Source organism: Mustelus asterias, chromosome 14, assembly GCF_964213995.1.
Source record: "Mustelus asterias chromosome 14, sMusAst1.hap1.1, whole genome shotgun sequence".
NCBI classification, from domain to species: domain Eukaryota; kingdom Metazoa; phylum Chordata; class Chondrichthyes; order Carcharhiniformes; family Triakidae; genus Mustelus; species Mustelus asterias.
In genome coordinates, this window is record NC_135814.1 from 82,893,740 (window position 1) to 82,915,017 (window position 21,278).

Sequence of the window (21,278 nt, forward strand, 5' to 3'; positions counted from 1 at the left end):
TGAACCAAAACCCACTTCTCCCACACCAGTCTTTGAGTCACACATTCAACGATTGTGAATGATTGGTCCTATGCCTATTTGCACGTGGCTCAGATAATCATCCAGAGATTATGACCGTTGAAGTTCTGCTTCTTAATTTGTCATACTGACAATGTAAAATCTCCTCCTTTGTCCTGCCAATGTCATTCATACCTACATGGACTTGACCCCGACAACTGTGTCCTCCCACTTTAAGTTTCTCTCCAGCCTTGAGCAGATGTCCCGAATCTTGGCATTGGGCAGGCAACACTGCCATTGCCATCTGAACTCATGCTTTTTGCTGCAGAGAACAGTGTCAATCTCTTTGACTGTACCATCCCCTGCTATCACTCCATTCATTTTTGTTCCCCCGCACTTGAATGGCTTCCTGTACTATGATGCCATGTTCAGTTAGCTCACTCACACTGCAACTTCCATTTCACCCAAACAAGCTGAAAAGACCTCAAGCCTGTTGGACAGTTTTCTCAGTAACATCATTGCAGTGTTAATGTAAACCTACTTGTGACACTAATAAACAAACTTTAACCAATTCTAAAGGCTGAGACTTCTGTGCTCCATCCCTCAGAGTCCTCTTATCTGCCTCACTTGTAGTCACATTCTCCTATCTTTGACTAAATCAGAAGACTCTGCCTTTAGAGGTGTAACTGTCTCGTGGTAACTTTCCACCTCCTTGATGTGTCGCAGTGTCTGTAGTTCAGCCTTCAGCTCAAACTCTGAGCCAAAGCTGCTCGAACTTCAAACATTTAACTGCAGATTTGTCCTGGATCAAAATGACATCCAGGAGCTCCCACATGCTGCAGCTGCAACACATCACCTGTCCTGCCATCTTTAATGTGCTCTAATTAATTATTTTATTCAATTTTATATTTTACTTTTTAAATTAACCTTACCACCCGATATTAGACTATGTTGAACCTTAGGGATAGGCAAAACCATAGTCACTTACCAGAAACTTGCCAAATAACAAGTTTCCTATTCTGAAGCAGATTAAGGCCATTTCCTGCAGGATAAGAAAATCAGGAAACAAAAGCAAAGAGCATCTCCTTCTTTCCTTACTCCATTAATTACCCAATTCCCAACACTCTATTCTAAATCGCACTTCTAGTGCAAGAGTGGGGTTATTGACACAGAATTCAAGCAACTAGCAAAAAACCCACAAGTGAGTTTGAAATATTTATCCTTTCAACGTTTGAAAAATCCAGCCAAATTTAAATAATTTGAATTAAAACAAAATGCTGGAAAAACTCAGCAGGTCTAACAGCATCTGTGGACAGAGAAGCAGAGTTAATGTTTTGAGTTTAACATGACTCGTCTTTGGAACTGCTGGGATTTTCCAGCATCTTGTTTTTATTTCAGATCTCCAGCATCCACAGTATTTTTTTAATCAATAATTTGTTTCATTATCTCCACAAAATAAAGCAATTTAATAAATTGACACTACATGTGGCCTAAATAGTAAATGGTATATTGTGAAAAATGCACCAACATAGCATTGTTCTTCATATTTTATTGTAATATCCATTAGCACAGTTATTTTCAGAAGTACCAACATGGTCTCAAATAACAACACATTTTGAGCATTATAAAACACCTTGTAGAATTTGAAGATTTATTATACGTTAGTGCTCCAGAGATAGTTTTGGTGATATTTATTTTCTCTTAGACAATCCTCTAAAATGAATTTTATCCCATAGTGAATTCAAATTCCAGATGTGTTGGACACTGCGTCTGTTTCCAAACATGATCAAAAACAACTTTTCAAAGTGCATCACGAACAGTTGTCAAATTAGCCTGAATTATAATTCTTTCAAGTTACTTGTTATATAAAGACACTTGCATGAATTTGGAATGCAAAAAAACCCAAAACACAATTTGCCAGTTTCAGCATTTTCTATTTACAAATCTACCTGTACCCGTGTTAGAAAAAAGATTTACAAAGTGCACCACTGGGAAAAATACTGCAGGATTAAAATTCATGGCAACAGTTCTGAAATTTGAATACATGATTCTAATTCTGCAGCTCTGCAGTTACATATTGCAATGGGAGTGTTACATCAACACTGAAACCTATCCAATCTTCTATTTACAGGCAGTATACTCTTAAGATATGAACACTGAAATAACAAGTATTTTTATAGATCCCAGAGTCTGGCAATCTATGTACAATACCCCATTTAATACATGCTTTCCCTATAGCTCACAAAGGTATTATAAAGAGCATCTACAGTGTAAGTATACATATATTGAAATATTTATTTGAGATAAGCACTTTGTGCTTTTTGTAAGGTAAACCCTCAATGACTTGCATTATCTAATAATGCTTTATTTTAAGCATGTCAAAGTGGAAATATAGTTCAAGTTTTGCAGGTCTCATTCATATCCCTCAAATAGGGCCATTTATGAAACAGTAGTTTTCATCCACACAAAATAAACCTAAAAATTTAGAGTTTGTTTTCCCACTGAAACTGGCAAGTTCTCTTTCTGTTCTGATGTAATACTGTAATGAAACCCATTATATATACAGTGTTTTCTGACTCAGTGCTGTCCATGGAATCAGTTTCCTTTCAAATGAACAATCCACATATGCGCCCTTTCCGTGGCATATCTTCAGTGATGTTGTTAGGCAGTTTAACCCGTCAATGTCCAGAATGCTGCCCGTCTTTTCAGCAGCTCACACCCAGGCCTGTCCAGTGTTCTGGGACTTTCAGGAAATACTTGTCCATTGCTTCACAGAACCTAGTTCTATAAAGTTCTGGAGAAACCACAGTTGGCATTTTCCCTGCGTGAAAAAGTAGCAATATTGTAATAGTTGTTTGGCAGTACAGAATTTTAGTATTGCTGAAAAAAGACATTTTGTCGAGGCTTTTCATTTTGCACTCATCAGGACAATCGCAAGAATATCGATATGAAATATTGATTGTTGATACCGATACCGATATGGATTGGTTGGCAAGGAGAATGCACCAGTTAATGTTGACTGACAGTTAACTGCCAAGTACTGTTTAAAATTTAAACCAGGCAGCTTGACTCTGGCAGGCTAAGGCATTGCCCTGTGGAATTAACCAGTGAATGGCTATCACTATTTTGTTTAGCTGAAACAGGCACAATCTGTACATATGTCCTTTTTATCTGCAAAGAACAGGGCCTTGTCTATTAATATGTGTAGCTCTCAGTACACACAAATGTGCCACACTGCGAACTCAACTGACAATCTTAAATTGGTAGTCAGTGTAATTTTGAGCGCACTGTGAATTATTTAGCAAATGTTGTCGAGTTGCAGAATTTCATCTAATATTGGACACTATGGTTGGGATTTTAGGGCCTCACTTGTCCTTCAACAGTAAAATCCCGCCTGAGGTCAACGGACCTTTCCATGGTCCGCCTCTCGTCTGCTGTGATTCCTGTGGCGGGCAGAACGGTAAAATTCCAGCCTATATTTTGCAAGCGCAGACTGTTTGGGTTCGATCTGTACTTTGCTCATTGTGAACAGCATAGGGGACATGCTGTTTGATACAATTTGCCATTCTTTGGGATGTACAGCCTAGATATCTAGCATCACAATGGCACTGAAATTCATATGCGACATTACTCATTTGTGAGATAGACAGAATGTGTTTTGACATTTCTAGTCTATTCACAAGTGTTCAACGTCAGAAAGCCATTGATATTTGTGCTACAGAACTATATCATGGCAATTTAGATCCGTCACCATTGCATGCCTAAATATTCATTGAGTTTACAAACTCAGAGTTGAGCTCAGCTTTAACAACACCTAAATGTCCAAATAGATGGTGTTGCCATGGGATCTTTTCTAGGCTCAGCTCTCATAATCATCTTTGTTGGGTTCCATGGAATGACTTCGATGGAATGACACCTGACCTCCTACTCCTAGCATATTTCCGATATATGCATTATACTTTTGCTATATTTAGATTTGCAGCAGCATGTAATTATTTCCTCGCAAGTCTTAATGGGCTCCATCTTGCATACAAATTCACCATTGAAATTGAGCAGTTAAATTAACTCCTTTTCCTTGACATACTAGTTGAGAAATCTGCCAGTGGGTTCTCGACCATGGGTTACCGCTAGCCTATCTTCACTGGTCAATACACGAATTGAGATTCTTACAGTTCTATGTGCTATAAGATTGGGCTTATCAGCAATCTCGTAAATAGGGTCTGAACCATTTTTTCACTGTCCAAGCGTGAAGCTGAAATAGGATGCATCAAAGACTTCCTGCAGGATAATGGTTGCACCGATCAGATCATTCTGCGCTGTATATCACATGAACAGGCCTAAGGCCATCACATTCAGCCCTGATAAGGTCTATCTCAGATTATCCAGGAAGGGAAAGGTATCTGAAAAATTTGAGCAGCAGGTGAGGCTAGCTGTTTCACGCTGTCACTATGGAGTAACAACACGAGTGGTATTTGGCCATCAAGCCAAACAGACGTTCTTCCTATCACACAATGAATAATGTGCTATATGAATTTCAACACCCATGTGATGCTCAGTATGCGGGCAGTACATCTTAAAGACTGGTGGATCATATCAAACAGCATGTCCTTCCCGCTGTTCGCAATGGAAAAGGTAGACTGTACCCAATCAGTTTGCTATTGGAAAATACAAAACGCAGTGTCCAACATTGAGTATGATTCTGCCATTAGACACCATTTGAGAAATAATCCTCAGTGTGCTAAACATTATGCTGACAACCAATTTATGATTGCCAGTTGGGCTTGTGTGTGGTGCATGTGTGTACTGGAAACTACATAGACTGGGCCCTGTCCTTCGCAGCAAGAAAGAATATGTATACATATTGCATCAAGTTAAACTAAGCAATACAAGTGATAGCCATTTGCTGGTTCATTCCACAGGGCAATGTCTTTAAATTTCAAACTATGCTTGGCAGTTAACTGTCAGTCACCATCGACTGGTGACTGACATCTCCATGGCAATGCCTCTACTAAACAGAGTCCACTTGCCAACCAATCAGCACCTTCTTCTCATACAGTATAAAGTTGTTGTTTCACTTGACATTGGCATTCTTGCGCATTGTCCTGCTGAGTGCAAGAGGAAAAGCTTCAAATGGATTTTTTCAGTGATACTCAATATTGCGATGTTTTATAAACAGATATAGTACAAGATTTTCACTGTTCAACATAAGAAAACTAGTATCAGAACGAAGGTACTTAATTGGCTTTAATATCTATAGATCTGAAATTATTACAAGAAAAAACTCTCATTACCCAATAAACTTTAAGCTAATCTGCATCATACATTGCATAGATACAGAAAAAGTTGCCAAAATAATAGACTTGGGTATTTACTATTCATTACTACTATACTTTATAATGCAAGTACCAGAAGTCTCTTTACACTTTCTACAAGCTTTGTATAATACTTTGTTATTTTCCACACTGACAGAATAATTAAAGTGAAGGGATTATGGGAATTTCCAAAGGAATACATGCTAATAAATAAATGGAACCACAGTGTCAAAATTACAAAGTGAGAAATTGCATCATCAAACCCACTCAAATGCAGTGAATCAGATAGAGTTTAGGTCACGGAGACCAAGGCCTTACGTTGAGTATAAGCAGACTCCTATTTATTGACTACAGCTCAGCCTTCAACACCATTATTCCCACGAAACTCATCTCCAAACTTCGTGACCTGGGCCTCGGCACCTCCCTCTGCAACTGGATCCTGAACTGCCTAACTCACAGATCACAATTAGTAAGGATACCTCCTTACTGGACACCTCCTCCACGATCATCCTCAATACCGGTGCTGCACAAGGCTGTGTTCTCAGCCCCCTACTATATTCCTTATACACCTATGACTGTGTGGCCAAATTCCCCTCCAATTCGATTTTCAAGTGGGTCGGATCTCAAACAATGATGAGACAGAGTACAGGAATGAGATAGAGAATCTGGTGAACTGCTGCAGCAACAATAATCTCTCCCTTAATGTCAACAAAACAAAGGGGATTGTCATTGACTTCAGGAAGCGTAAAGGAGAACATGCCCCAGTCTACATCAACAGGGATGGAGTAGAAAGGGTCGAGAGCTTCAAGTTTTTAGGTGTCCAGATCACCAATAACCTGTCTTGGTCCCCCCATGCCGACACTATAGTTAAGAAAGCCCACTAACGCCTCTACTTTCTCAGAAGACTAAGGAAATTTGGCATGTCAGCTACGACTCTCATCAACTTTTACACATGCACCATAGAAAGCATTCTTTTTGGTTGTATCACAGCTTGGTATGGCTCCTGCTCTGCCCAAGACCGCAAGGAACTACAAAAGGTTGTGAATGTAGCCCAATCCATCACACACTCCATCCACTGACTCTGCCTACACTTCCCCCTGCCTCGGCAAAGCAGCCAGCATAATTAAAGACCCCACGCAACCCGCAGATTCTCTCTTCCACCTTCTTCCATCGGGAAAATTATACAAAAGTCTGAGGTCACGTACCAACCAACTCAAGAACAGCTTCTTCCCTGCTGCTGTCAGACTTTTGAATGGACTTACCTTGCATTAAGTTGATCTTTCTCTTCACCCTAGCTATGACTGTAACATTACATTCTGCACCCTCTCGTTTCCTTCTCTATGAACGGTATGCTTTGTTTGTATAGCACGCAAGAAACGATACTTTTCATTGTATGCTAATACATGTGACAATAATAAATCCAAATCAAATCAAAGTAACAGGCTATTCAGCACAATCAATGTTTACGTTCCATTCCAATTTTCAATTAACTTTTGCCAATATCTGTGACACAAAGACATGAATATTTAAAAAATTTTCTTACAGGCTTTGGCAAGAGTTGCTTAAAAACTTGAGTGGCACTCCTTAAATTCTAGATGGAGGGTAACAATCATAATGAATACTTTCAAGTAAAAAATCTACAAAACTAATCTGCATGAAGGCAGTCAAGCAAAATGCAATGTCAACACTATGATAAAAAATTGAAGTATTTTGGTCTAAGTTTATAGTATAGCATTACTAATTGAATTCTGTCACAGCATCCATAGGCCAGCACATCAATAGGACATTATTCAACCTGCATTGCTCAGAGGAAATGTTAAGTTGGACCAGCAGGAAGAAATTAGATCGACCTTGGACGTAGAGTATAAATTCCAATAGCTTAACAAGATGGTGCTGGAGCGTGGCGACTTCATGTCAGCATACCCTCTCATTCTATTTTTTACTCTCGTTCTATGCTTCTAAAACTTTATTCTAACTCCTTTAAACTCTCTAACAATGCTTTATTTTTTCTACACCCAGCTATGACTGTAACACTACATTCTGCGCTCTCTCCTTTCTCACTCTATGTACGGTACGCTTTGCCTGTATAACGCGCCAGAAACAATACCTTTCACTGTATACTAAGATATGTGACAATAATAAATCAAATCAAAATAATGTAATTAATGGAAAAGGTTTCTTTTTTTGGTCAGATATGCTTCAGAAAACAGTTTGAAGGTATGGGGAGCTAGAACTCACCCATGGTAGTAATGTAAAATATGAAAGCTGAAACAATTCACACAGTAAGGGAGGCTGAAAAGATCAAAAACATATCATGCACACTAACAGTGCAGCATGCAGACAATCCCCACAAAACTAGTCTACAGAACATGGATTGTTTAACAGATGATGTTTTAACTGATGATAATTTACGGTTAAATGCAACACAAGTATAACAACATGAAATAAATTAAGTGCAAGATTCACAGCAGTGAGAATGTTGCTCTTATATTTATAACTGTGACACAGAACAGCAAAAGATGTTTTACTGGGCAGCAAGGACAAACAGTAAATGGTTCCAAGTAAGCTCAGAAAGTTAGAGTATAGTCAACTACATGCTATTTTGCTGAAAGTTGGGATAATATGCACAATGCTTCATGATTTATCAACAAAATCATGTTCTTGGAAAAGGAAAACAGGCAAATATGAAAATATAATTAGAACAAAAACGCTTTTTTGCTTCCCAGCTACATTTTTCTTCAAGGTCTATAATCTTGTAGGATATTTTGTCATTCTTTTCTTCAATAACTTGTACACAATGGCGACAAACAACTATTTACATACAGACTTACCTTGTCCACCTAAGATTCCTGTAGATTTTACAACCATTTCAAGTTTTTTATCCCAAGTAAAAGTCCTGATATAATCTAAATAAACCAAAAGAATTGAGTCAGGGAGGGGATTTGAGGAAAATAAGCCACATAAGTTTTCTTTGCATTTTTACTGTTCCTGCAAAATGAATTAAAAAAAAGTAGTTGAATTTGCAGTGCATTATGTACAATGGAAAAAGATAAAGATAGACCAGAAGTGGGCAGAGGCCAATTTTATTAAGCTGAGATGTGATTTGCAAAGTGGATTGGAAGGCAAATTAGTGTCAGAGCAGAAGGAATCATGCAAGAATCAGACAGAGGAGATTCATGACAAACATGTTCCCACAAAGAAAAGTGGAACTCCCAAGTCTACAGTCCTTGGTCAAAGAGCATACACGATAGGATAAGACAAATAATTGAAGTTTATGCCCATGACTAAAATCGCAATACTGCAGGAAGTCTAGATGGGCAGATAAAGTGGGAAGTGGAATTCAATCCACAGATGTGTGAGATAATATCTTGTTTTGCCCTACCACTTCCAAGGGAATATTCAATAAACAGTCAGAATGGAGAAGTGCAGAGTAATAGAGGATCTTGGGGGTGCTTGACCATAGTTGCCTGAAAGTGGCAGTGATGATGTGGAGATGCTGGCGTTGGACTGGGGTAAACACAGTAAGGAGTTTAACAACACCAGGTTAAAGTCCAACAGGTTTATTTGGTAGCAAAAGCCACACAAGCTTTCGGAGTTCCAAGCCCCTTCTTCAGGTGAGTGGGAATTCTGTTCACAAACAGGGCATATAAAGACACAGACTCAATTTACATGAATAATGGTTGGAATAAGGTGGCAGTACAGGGAAAGAAGGTGGAGAGGGTGACAAATGGGATACTTTCCTTTATGAGCAGAGGCACAGAATGCAAAAGCAGGGAGTTTAAGAAAGAACGGTATGAAACACTAATAAAACCATAGTGTTGTGTACAGTTCTGTCATTGCATTAGACAAATGAGATGATCACACAGGCGCAGGTACAGAGGTGATTTATGAAGATATTGCTAGGACTGGAGAATTCTAGATATGGGGATTGGGTAGATTTGGATAGGCTTGGGTTGTTTTCTTTGAAAACAAGGATGCTGAGGCAAGATTTATTAGACGCAAGTAAAATTACAAAGTGTTTTTCTTCCTGAAGTAGCATTGCCAATAACCAAGGGCATAGATGTAATTAAGTGGCAGAAGAATTGGAGAATTTTCATTTAGGCGATGGTCCACACTTAGTATTATGGACCAAGAAATGGAAAGTGGGGTTAGACTGGATGGTTGTGTTTTGGCTACCACAGATACAATGGGCAGAGTGGCCCCCCTCTGTGCTGTAAATTTTCTATTTTACTCCACTGTGGGTTCCTATTTATTTTCATGTTGAAATCAGCTAATTATAAAATGGTTATTGAGAAAGGACAAGTCATCTTCCCTGAATGAGAGAAGAGTTGTCATCCTGTACCACTGTGTTCACCTCATTGTATTCTCTCCCCTCTTGTAGTGATAACCATGTCCACATTGTGCTGTGGTGAATGGTGCTGCGGTAAATGAAGTATGTTCAGGACCATAAATTACTTTCTATTCCACTTACCAATAATTCCAACAACCAATTCATTTGTAATGTCATCTCTGCCCACAAGCAGGGAATAGTCAATGATGAGGTGGCTCGACAGAAAATATGCATCACTATGAATGGATGCTCGCAGCACTGCCTTGCAGTGTGATCGAATATAAAGAGGGTTATCACGAATCATTTTTAATAGGTTTTCGTCTAGTAATACAACATCACACGTCTCTTTTCCAGTTTCAGTTTTAACATTTCGATTCCTTAAAGAACCTTTTAAATCAAAAACCTGCAGGGAAAATAAATTAGTTAAACTCAAAAATGCAAAGGTTTGGATTCAGAAAATAAATAACTCATAGTCTAGTGCTGGAACTACAACATTTAAAATGCTACCTGGATTGGTCATTAGCTTGTCATACAAGGTAATCCAAAGAAAAGATTGTTGTGTTATCAGTACTGTTTTTCCAATTTAAACTTGGTGATCTTTAGAAATATCATGCTACTCCTATTCAATGGCTCAGAATCAACTAGAAACTCTATTAACTCTAAACCATTATATTGCATTTCTACATAGGTGGGTCATAGGAATCATCTTCATTTCCCAATTCTTTACCATTATCTAGTTTACAATGTTTTACAAAATAATTTTGAAGTAAAACAACATTTGAATATAAACTAGAATCATTTGCTCATGCCACATACCTGAGCCATTTTTCTCCCATAAAAGAGATTCTCCATAACTAACAGATCAAGTTTCTTCTCTGTATTATTCTGAGAGTTTTTGTAGCCAATACGATACACCCCTAGAATTTTTGCTAATGCAGTAGGTCTCTGTATTTTAGGGAGGAAAGAAAATAAATTGGATATCCAATTTAAAGCAAGTGATTTGATACTATACAAGAAATAGGAATAGGCTATACATCCTTTTAAGCCTCCTCTACCATTCAATAAAATCATAGGTGATCTTCATCAACACTACTTTCCCACCCTAACCCCTAAATCACATCATTCTCTGAGTGCCCAAAAATATTTTGAGCTCTGTGTTGAAGATTCTCAAAAATTGAACATCCACAAACTGCTGGGGTAGAGTGTACCAAAGATTCACCACACTGAGTGAAGGAATCTTTCCCCATCTCAGTCCGAAGTGGTCAACTCTTTATTCTTACTTTATTTCTAGTTCCAGACTCTCTGGCCAGGGGATGCAGCCTCCTAGATGTCAAACCCTCTCAAAATCTTGTATGTTTCAATGACATCTCCTCTCTTATTACTGAACTCCAAAGAATATTCAATCTCTCCTCATAGGGTAACTGCATCATCCCAGCAATCAATCTTGTGAACTAAGGAAAACAAACTGCACACAGTTCTCCAGGTACAGTATCACCAAAGCTCGATATGATTGCAGCAAGACTGCCTTACTCTTGTACACCCAACTCCTTGCAATAAAGTCACACTTCCTAGTTTGCTGCACCACTATATTTAACTTTGTGAATCGTGTATAAAAACATCCATGTATCTCTGCACATTAACATTTACTGGTCTCTTGCTTTTAAAAAAATGTTTCCTTTTTAATTTTCTGACCAAAATGCATAATCTCACATTTGTCACATTCATCCATTCATCACCCTCTGACACACTCGCTTAACCAGTCTGTATCCCTCTACAGCCTCTTTGAGTTATCTTCACACTTTACTTTCTCTAGTTATGTATCATCAGCAAACTTGGATACATTATATTCAGCGCCCTCATCTAGTTCATTGATATATATTGTACATAGCTGAGATCCAAACACCGACCCGTGCAGCACCCACAACATCCAACCTGCCAATTCATAAGTTATCCCTTCATTCTGACATAAATGCAAAAAACTGTGGATGCTGGAAATCTGAAAATGCTTGAAGAACTCAATAAGTCTGGCAAAATTTGTGGAGAGAGAAACAGTAGTGGGCGGAATCTTACCAGTGAGGGATGGTGAAAATCAGAAATCGCGATTTCGCCAGCAAGATTCGCGATTTCTGGGTTGTGCCAGATCTTGAGCCCTGACCACTGATCCCACGGACAGAATGTGCAGGCTCAAGGTTGCCCCTAATGTTTTAAGCCCGTGTGACTCTGCTCCGCTCTGATGAAGCGTCGTAGGGACTCAAAACATTGGGCAGAACTTTATGACCTCACTGCACCTGTTTTGCGACAGGAAAATTTCGTAAAATCAGGCATGATGCGGCTGGTGGGAATGGTGCCCATTTTCGCGCCATTCCCATTTTACCGAGAAATAAAATTCAGCACGATCAAGAGTCTGCCCAAAACAGGTGAAACGTCAATTTGCATTTTTTTGCATTCATCACAATGTAATTAGCAAGCTTCACTCCTGATCGTCCCAGCTCACCCGCCTTAACCACTCGTTCGCTGCAGCCGGATCAGTCAGGAAAACACCTCAGATATTAAAGTCTGATTCAGGTGCTTGAGCAGTAAGGGTGAGCAAGGAGCTAAGTCTCTGCGTTCAAATTGCTCCGTGCTGCTCGGGGGGGGGGGTTGTTTTGTGGCAGACATAATGCGTTTCATGTCGGGGGGGCCTGCGAGTATGTGTGGGGGGCTGTTGTTGTTCATGGGGTCCAACCCCGGACTCTCAGAACGGACCCGGATCAGAGCGCTGACTTCAGGTCTTAGCGCTGACTCTGGGTCCTAGTGGCAGTGCTGCAGCTTCAGGACTTGTCAAGCAGCACTGTCTGTGGCCACTACTGCATGGGTTCTGGGTGTGTGTTTGTGAGTGAGGGGGAATAGGGGATTGGGGGGGGGGGGGGGGGGGGGTGCTGTGTTGCCATTCTGGGATCTGTGTTGGGGGGGGGGGGTATGGACTGTGCGTTGCTGGGGGTCTGTGGGGAGTTTAAGGGAGTATGTGTTCTGGAGGTCTGTGGGGGGAGGTATGGGGAGTGTTTGTTGCTGGGGGGGGGGGTGGTTTGAAGGTGTGTGTGTTGCTGGGGGTCTGTGGGGGGGTATGGAGAGTGTGTGTTGCTAGGCTGGGGGCAAGCTGAGTTCTTTAACCTCCCTATCTGTTTCTCCCCTTCAACAAATTCCCCCCCTCCCTTCAGATTAACGAGATGACTTTTGCAATGCAACCCATTGATCTTGCTGTCCTTTTGGTTGCTGCTGGAGCTGAGGAGGAGGAACAGGAGGATGAATTGTGAGCAGAGGAGGCCCAGGACTTACCATTTGCAGGAGTAGAGGGAGACGGCCGCTGGAGGCAGGACATGCTGCCATTCGCCCCGAGGAGGGGGGGTGGCAGGAGAAGGAGGGAGCAGAGACCCCGCCAGTTCCGCACGCGAGTGTCCTTTGAGCAACCGTCGGACATCACATGCCACCGATGGCTCCAGCTCCGAAAGGAGACAGTGCAACACCTGTGCCATTTATTGCAGGATCTGGCACCTAGGACCACCCACTCCCAGTGGCTGTGAAAGTGACGGCCACCTTAAACCTTTACGCCTCCGGGTCCTTCCAGACCTCCAGTGGAGACCTTTGTGGCATTTCCCAACTATCCGTCCACAAGTGTGTCAAGGAGGTCATGAATGCCCTATATGCCCGGGCTGGCCAATTTGACCTGGACCAGGCCCAGCAGGAAACCTGGGTTGCAAGATTTGTGGCCATTGTGGGGATGCCAAATATGCAGGGGGCTATAGACTGCACTCACATTGCCCTCAAGATCCCGGTCAAGAATCCAGCAAGATTTGTGAACAGTAAGGACTTCCATTCAATGAATGTGCAATTGGTGTGTGACCATCAGCTGAATATCATGCTCGTGTGCGCCAGGCACCCAGACAGCGTGCATGACAGCTTCATATCGAGGAGTTCTGATGTCCCGGAGGTCTTTGAGGAGGAGCCCAAGGTACAGGGAGGGCTCATGGAGGACATGGGGTACCTGCTTCGGATTGGCTGACAGCGCCTGTGCAGAGGCCTGAGACTGATTCAGAGACCCAATATAATGAGGCCCACGTCGCCACCTGTTCAATAGTGGAGCGATGTATAGGGCTCCTCAAAATGCAGTTCAGCTGCCTGGACCGCTCCGGTGGAGCCCTCCAATATAGCTCCCTGATATTGTCCCGCATTGTGGTGGTGTTCAGTGCCCTACACAACCTAGTGCAGCAGTGAGGAGACCGTTTTGAGAAGGAAGATGTGGAGACTAACCAGCAGGGCATTGCTGGGGAGGAGGCTGCCCAGCAGAAGAAGGAGGAAAAGGACGATGATGACAAGCAACACCACCCAGGTTTTGGAGGCCTGGCAGCAGCAAGGATCAGGCATGCGCGATCAGCGAGGGAGGCCCTGATCACCGCGCACTTTGGTCACTAGGGGTCTGTGTTGCTGCACTTGGGTTCCATTCCCCACTCCGCACCCTTGGAATCTCTCGTGGGTTCTGGAGATGTCATGGCACATGCTGTAAGTTGCTGCCAATGCATGCCACCCGTTGTAGCCAGTGAATATTTGAGCTTGTTGATTTTCTCAGTGGCAGTGCATTGAGGGGCCTCCCCCATTGACATCAACAAGCAGGTCTCAAAGATCCCTTCACCTGCTTCCTCTGAGCTGTCAGGGGCAGGATGGGTAGAAGCAGGAGTAGGGGCCGTGATGCCAGATAGCCTGGGTGCATTGGGGTCCCTTCCTGCAACACTGGACACAAGGTTAAGGGAGGTAGAGGACTCTGGGCTGCATACAACTTACTTGAGATTTCTAAACAAGTGGAGGATTTGCAGGTGCTCAATTCTATGCTCCAGCTCAACCATGCTGTTGCTAATGATCTGCATGCCCTCTCTCGTGCAAGCTCCAGTGCCCGCTCTTCAAGGGGTGGGGGGACCCAGATCTCAGGCACACCAAACCCTGTCTTCGCCCTCTCCCAGTAATTATGGGTATTCTTCTGTGGGGACAGAAGGAGCCATGTAAAATCTGATGGCACGAGTCTTGCAGGGTTTTAGAGGGTGGCCCTCAGAAGACAAGAGTTGTGATACTCTTGGGTGGGAGAAGGGAGGTGCTTGGGGGTCAGGGGTTGAAAGCATACAGTGTGCTGGAGGTGGGGGATCTGGGAGTCATTTAGGGGGAAGATGCTAGATGAGGTAAAATACTCACCCTTGCTGCCTGGATGAGGTCATTCAGTTTCTTGCGGCACTGTTTCCCGGTTCTCCTGGCCAGTGCCCTGGCACTAATGCCACCACCTCCCAGGCTACATTTCCATCGCTTCCCCTGGGACGGTGTCCTGCCTTGCCTCCAGCAACCTGGCAGGATCAACATTGGAAAATCGGGGGGCTGTCTTCCTTGAGGCCATCTTCCTGCATTGCCTGCCTGCCTGTCTGTCTCCATCCTTTGGGTTTTTATGGAGCTCTCCCTTGTTAGGGCAGATTAGCTGCAGGCAGTTTGGGCAAGTCATGTGCCTGTTAGAGCATTCCAGCAAGTTTAAAGCAGTTTGCCTTGTTTCATTGGAAGGGAAGCCAAGTCAACACTTGCAGATGTGCTGATGGGGGTGGGAGGGGAATTTGTGCCTCTGTGATGATCAGGAGCAGGGGAGAAAGAGGGTCATGTCAGGTCAGCCATCAGGTCTGGGAGGGGGAGGGGGAGGGGTGATGAGGGGGCCATACGCAAAGGGATCTGGGAGGTAAGGAGGTCAGTAATATTGGGGATGTGGTCCCCGATGTCCGTGGGGGAGGTGAGGGGGGAGGCTGTACCTGGCTGGGGGGAGGTTCTGTCAGTTTTTTCTCCCGCTTTTCCTGTGCATGTGCAGTTTGTGGCACCGGTGTGAGCTGCCGATGTGTGGTGAATTAGGCCCCGCCCACTGCCTCTTGTGGCCAGAAATGGTTTAGCCCATATTTTCAAAGACTCAGTGCATATGATTGGGCGTGAAAACTCACCCGAGAAATGGATCAGTAACTCTCCCGTTTTCACCCTCGCTGGACACTCAGAAAAAGATCTCGTAAAATTCCGTCTATTAACTCTGTTTCTCTCTCCACAAATGCTGACAGACCTGCTGAGTTTTTCCAACATTTATTGTCTTTATTCTGACTCTATTTTTTGTCCATGAACCAATCCTCACTCTAAGCTAATATATTACCTACAATCGTCTTGCGTAACAATCTTTTGGGTGGCAATGTATCAAATGTCTTCTGAAAGACATTTGCCAAACATAATTTTCCTCTGATAAAATTGTGCTGACTTTGCCTCGTCGTATAATCAATTTCTAAGCACCCTTTTATCATGCCCGATAGACTAGCAGTTTCCCAACTTCCAAGGTCAGGCTAATTGTCTTCCCTCTTTTCGCTTTCCCTCCTATCCTAAATAGTTGTGTTACATTTGGTACCTTCCAACCTGGGGAATAGGATAAATTATTTTGGAAACTGTAAGTTGCAATCTCTAGAAAAATAAGTTTGGAAACAATGGATAGAAGTATACATCAATCAATTAGCTTCTGTATACATTTTAGCAACTTTTTTGGTTGTATCCATTTCCCGAAATTGCTTTCAGTTCAAAGAGTGAAATGGTCCAGGTCCACACACACATCTCCACCAGATGGTGCATTTGTCTGGTAATATTGCATACAGTTACTGTAATTTCTTGAGGCTGCAGATTTGAACTAATGGCTAATTTGCCATTTCTAGACTCAACTATGTCAGACCATGAACTTTGTCCTCCATTTTGATTTTTGCTTTCTTGCCATGAGCCAGACTGAAGCTTGTTTTCCATGTTTTTGCTTTAGGACAGAGCTGTTCATTATTCTGGCATTCGCACACATACTGACAAATGTTTTCTGTCTTTACCATGGGCATTACCACACCCATTGCCTTTTGTCCCATGACATCTTTGTAATTTAATCAATCCAGTCCTCTACCCTATCCCCAGACCTTCCCTTTTCTTCTTCTTCTCATTCCTCACTTTTGATGGCATCACAGTTCTACCTTCCTTCAGTTCTGACCAAGAGTCATAGTCAACTCGAAAAAGCTGCTGAGTATTTCCTTTGTTGAAAATGATTATTACCCCATTAATTATGTTAAGTTTCTATTTGTCTAAAACTCTTTTATTTCAACATTCTTGACATGAGAATGGTGTTAATAATAATCTGTGCACTGGCCCACGATATGTCAGTAGATGCTGGGAGGAGTGCAAGTTTCCCAATATGGCTCACCCTCCAATTTCCCCCTGCAGACAAGCAAATACCTGCATCTATAGCTCTCCAAGATGGTCAAAATCAGATGCTCAAACTGTCTGAAGAAGTCTTGATGAACCAACATTCAACTACCTCAGCATGACGTTTTTTAAAAGCACTAGCACTGTAATAATTTAAAAGAACATTATGCAGTAAAATTGTGCATCTAGCACACAAAAATGATAGTGTAGTGAATGGAGATTAGCACCACACAAACAAAGTCTGTCATTCCCAATCTAATCAGAACAATAAGAAAGGCTTTATTGCGAAGTTTCCATTGGTTAACAACCCACTGACTGCAATTGGGGCAAGGACTGTAAGAAAACAGATATCCTGATTTTTTGTTATAGCATAGATTCAAAGGTCTGTGCGAGAAGCAGAATTGGCAGGAAAATGAGAAACATCCACCCCCATCCCCCACTTTCAACCTCACTTACCTTTTGTTGAACAGCAGTTGTGATATAATTAAAATAATGAGGTGCAAAGTCCAGGAACGACTGGACTTCTAAGCGAGGCATCTGCTTCAGAATAAAGCGGTCATCTAGAAAAGATTTTTTAAAAAATGATAAAAGTTGCATGGAGGATTTTTACAGCACTTTAAAGTCAAGGCAAAGCACCTTACAACTGAAATAAAGTCTTCTAAAAAATACACTAAGATTTCTTAACAAAAACATAAGTTTTGAATGCAATATTACAACTACACCTTCAATTAAAGTAGAACAAAAATGCAGAGTACTGCAATTTCTCTTATTTTGCTTCAACATAGTTAATATGACTGTCAATTGGGTCTTGCCCAAAGAATAATCACTTAAACCGGCTGCAAGGCACCGCTACGGCTCCTATTGATGATATACCACTAGATGAACAATGGCTTGTCGGCTTGTTTTCCAGTGTAATTGGGTTTTCAACTAAAGGTGAAGTTAAGTGTAGATACACTTTCTGTGTAGTTACGGTGAATGAACGGGATGACCAGTCATTATTTCTCCATTCTGGAAGGGTCCACTATCATTTGTATCATGTGTATCATTTGTATGGTACACATCACATGGAACGACCATAATAAATTTACTGCCAAAATTTACAATGATTTAAAAAAATCAAGTATTTTCAAAAATAAAAACTTTAAAAAATCTACAAAACATAGAAATCTCTTAATTGTAAGACAGAAAGGAATAAAAGATTATGCCAATATGACTTAATGAAACAAGTCAAGAGAAGGCATGTGTGGATCAGTATGCACCATATGGGCCGAATGGCATGTTTATGTGCTCTAATTTCCATGCAATATGTAATATGCAAAAATTTGGGCATCTCAGACGTCAGTTTCTATGATATTCCACAAATTTATTCGCTTCTAAACATCTATGAACATTTTGAATTCCCATTGAATTCTTGTCCCTCCACCCAACATCCTCAATTCTATGAATGCATAGGACTTGAGCCTTTTTCACCAATTATCCAAACATTTGGGCTGCACAGTGGCACTATAGTCAGCACTGCTGCCTCACAGCACCGGGGACCCGGATTTAATTCCGGCCTCAGGTGAGTGTGTGTGGAGTTTGCACGTTCTCCCCGTGTCTGTGTGGGTTTCCTCCCGGTGCTCCGGTTTCCTCCCACACTTTAAAGATGTGTGCGTTCGATGGATTGGCCATGATAAATTGCCCCTTAGTGTCAGGAGGATTAGCAAGATAAATACATGGGATTTCAGGGATAGAGCTTGGGTGGGACTGTTGTCGGTACAGGTTTGATGGACTGAATGGCCTCCTTCTGCACTGTATTGATTCTATTCTTCTCTGATATATGTACAATTGTTTTATGCAATCTTTTAAATTAAATACTACATTGCAAAGAATTGCAAGGTGCTATTTAAAGAGCAGGATCTTTGCCAAACACCTTGGCAAACATTTCTTCCTCAACCAATATCACCAAATCAAATTAAATAGTTATCTTATCTCATTTGCTGTTTGTGGGACCTTGCTATATGCCAATTGGTTTCTGCATTTACCTGCTTAACACAGTAGCTACTATACTTCAAAATATTGCTAAATTTACACACAAACACTTTGGTTCTTCGTGATGTCATGAAAGACATTAGAGATATACAATGTGTAATTTTAAAGATTCAGCAGAAATGATGCAAATTTAAACCAGGAAATCATCTTAATTTTAAAACGTTCTCAGTTTATAAGTATTACATTTTTTTGTAAGGATCTCTGAAATTTAAAATGTTTTGTACTCTCAGCGTCCAGTTTTGTAAAAATTTTACTGTTTTATATTTATTTTATCTGAAGTGTACTTTGCTACACTTTTCAGATACAAAGTTCAGCACAAGGTACTTTCTATATTGTACTAGTAACTGATTTACTAACTATTTACATACCTGTTTCAATAAAAATGTCCCAGTCTCTTTATCCCACTTTACTGAATCAGCAAATTATTTTACCTTCTGTAGCATAAAAAGCAGCTCCTGATTTGCCTCCTCGGGCTTGCCATGGCACACAGTGAGACAGAGATCGGATGAAATCATCTTCATTGCTTGCCAAAATCACTTCTCGCATTTTGTGGAACTCTTCAGCATAATAAATCCGACAGTAAAACTTAGCGTTGGCATCTGAAAATTCTGTACAAAAGAGAGAAACATCGTTATAAACAAAACTTGGTTACTGGCAATTGCTGTCAGATTTTCGTTTAAGCACTTGGTGGTTTTGCTCTCTGTTTGGCTAAAGACTAACCCATTACTGCCATCAACAGTGCTGTTCCAGTGGCAATTACAGAGCATCAACCTTCTCACTGATGCACACTGTGGGTTCTGCCAGGGCCACGAAGCTCCTGACTTCATTAAAGTCTTACTCCAATGAAGGAGCTGAATGCAAGAAGGGTGAGAGAGACTGTCCTTGATTACAAGGCAGCATTTTGCTGAGTATGGCATTAAGGAGCTCTGGCAAAGTTAATGCTCAACTTCAGGGGGAATCAAGCAGAAAGCTCTCCACTGCTTGGAGTCATACCGAGCACAAAAAAAGATGGCTGTGATTGTGAGAGCCAATCACCTCAGCTCCAGAACATTGCCACAGGATTTCCTCAGGTAAGGCCTAATTTTGTTTAGGGGCTTCAACAATGACCTTCCTTCCATCATAAGATCAGAAGTGAGGATGCTCGCTGATGATCGCACAATGTTCAGCATCATTTGGAACTCCTCAGTTAAGAAAGCAGTCTGTGCCAACATATAGCAAGATTTGTAGAAGATCAGGCTTGGGTTGCTAAGTGGTAAGTAATGTTAGCGTCACACAAGGGCTGGGAAATGATCATTTCCAACAAGAGAGAATCTAACCATTGCTTCTTGACATTCAATGGCATTACCATCACTGAATCCCCCACAATCAACATCCTGGGGGTTACCACTGTTCAGAAACTGAACTGGGCCATAATATGACTGCAAGGACAGGTCAGAGGCTGGGAATTCTGCAGCAAGAAGCTCACTGACCAACTCCCCAAAGGTCTATCAACCATCCACAAAGCACAAATGAGGAGTTTGATGGATTATTCTCCACTTGCCTTGATGAATGCAACACCAACAACACTTAAGATGCCACATCATTCAAGACAAAGCAGCCCACTTGACTGACACCCCACCAACACCTTCAATATTCACTTTCGTCCTCCACCACCGATGCACAGTGGCAACATCTGCAAGATGCACTGCAGCAGATCACCAAGGCTCCTTTAACAGCACCTTCCAAACCTGCGACCTTTATTCTACCCTCCAAGCCACCCAGCATCCTGATTTGGAACTATATCGCAGTTCCTTCACTGTCAAGGGATCAATCCTGGAACTCCCTCCCAAACAGCACTGTGGGTATACCTACACCACATGGACAGCAACAGTTCAAGGCAGCAACTGACCACTTTCTCAAGGGCAATTAGAAATTGGGAACAAATTTGGGTCTAGCCAATGACATTCACATCCCGTGAACGAATTTTGAAAATGGGGAAATTAAAGATACTTATGCAGAGGTCTAGTGTAAGAGTTTGAGCCAGTGAAAGTAATAATTTTGGCATATTTTCATGAAGCCAGCAGAATTGGATCAATTCTAGAAGGCTAAAATCATCAAAAATATAAATTCTACATTTCCACTCCATCTGACGAAGGAGCAGTGCTCCGAAAGCTTATGGTATTTGCTACCAAATAAACCTGTTGGACTTTAACCTGGTGTTGTGAGACTTCTTACCGTGTTCACCCCAGTCCAACGCCGGCATCTCCACATCATGAAAGGTGGGCCAGCATTTACATTAACTGAGCAGGTGCATTACTGAACTGGAAGTATATGAAATCGTGCAAGAAGCCGCAAGTATGCCCTGA

At 41.7% G+C, this 21,278-nt stretch overlaps 1 protein-coding gene across 4 annotated transcripts in view; it reads right to left on the reverse strand.

Annotated features, from left to right (window-relative positions):
• Positions 1 to 1,531: 1,531 nt before the first annotated feature.
• Positions 1,532 to 21,278, reverse strand: part of pikfyve (phosphoinositide kinase, FYVE finger containing) — a 161,840-nt gene continuing 142,093 nt past the window's right edge. For all 4 annotated transcript variants that reach the window (XM_078228705.1, XM_078228703.1, XM_078228706.1 and 1 more), the window contains 6 exons: positions 19,365 to 19,541; positions 17,359 to 17,462; positions 10,456 to 10,584; positions 9,781 to 10,042; positions 8,141 to 8,215; positions 1,532 to 2,818 (listed from right to left, as the gene is read on the reverse strand). In XM_078228705.1, coding sequence (XP_078084831.1) covers positions 2,703 to 2,818; positions 8,141 to 8,215; positions 9,781 to 10,042; positions 10,456 to 10,584; positions 17,359 to 17,462; positions 19,365 to 19,541 — 863 coding nt within the window. In that variant the 3' untranslated portion in view covers positions 1,532 to 2,702. The remainder of the gene's footprint in view (positions 2,819 to 8,140; positions 8,216 to 9,780; positions 10,043 to 10,455; positions 10,585 to 17,358; positions 17,463 to 19,364; positions 19,542 to 21,278) is intronic.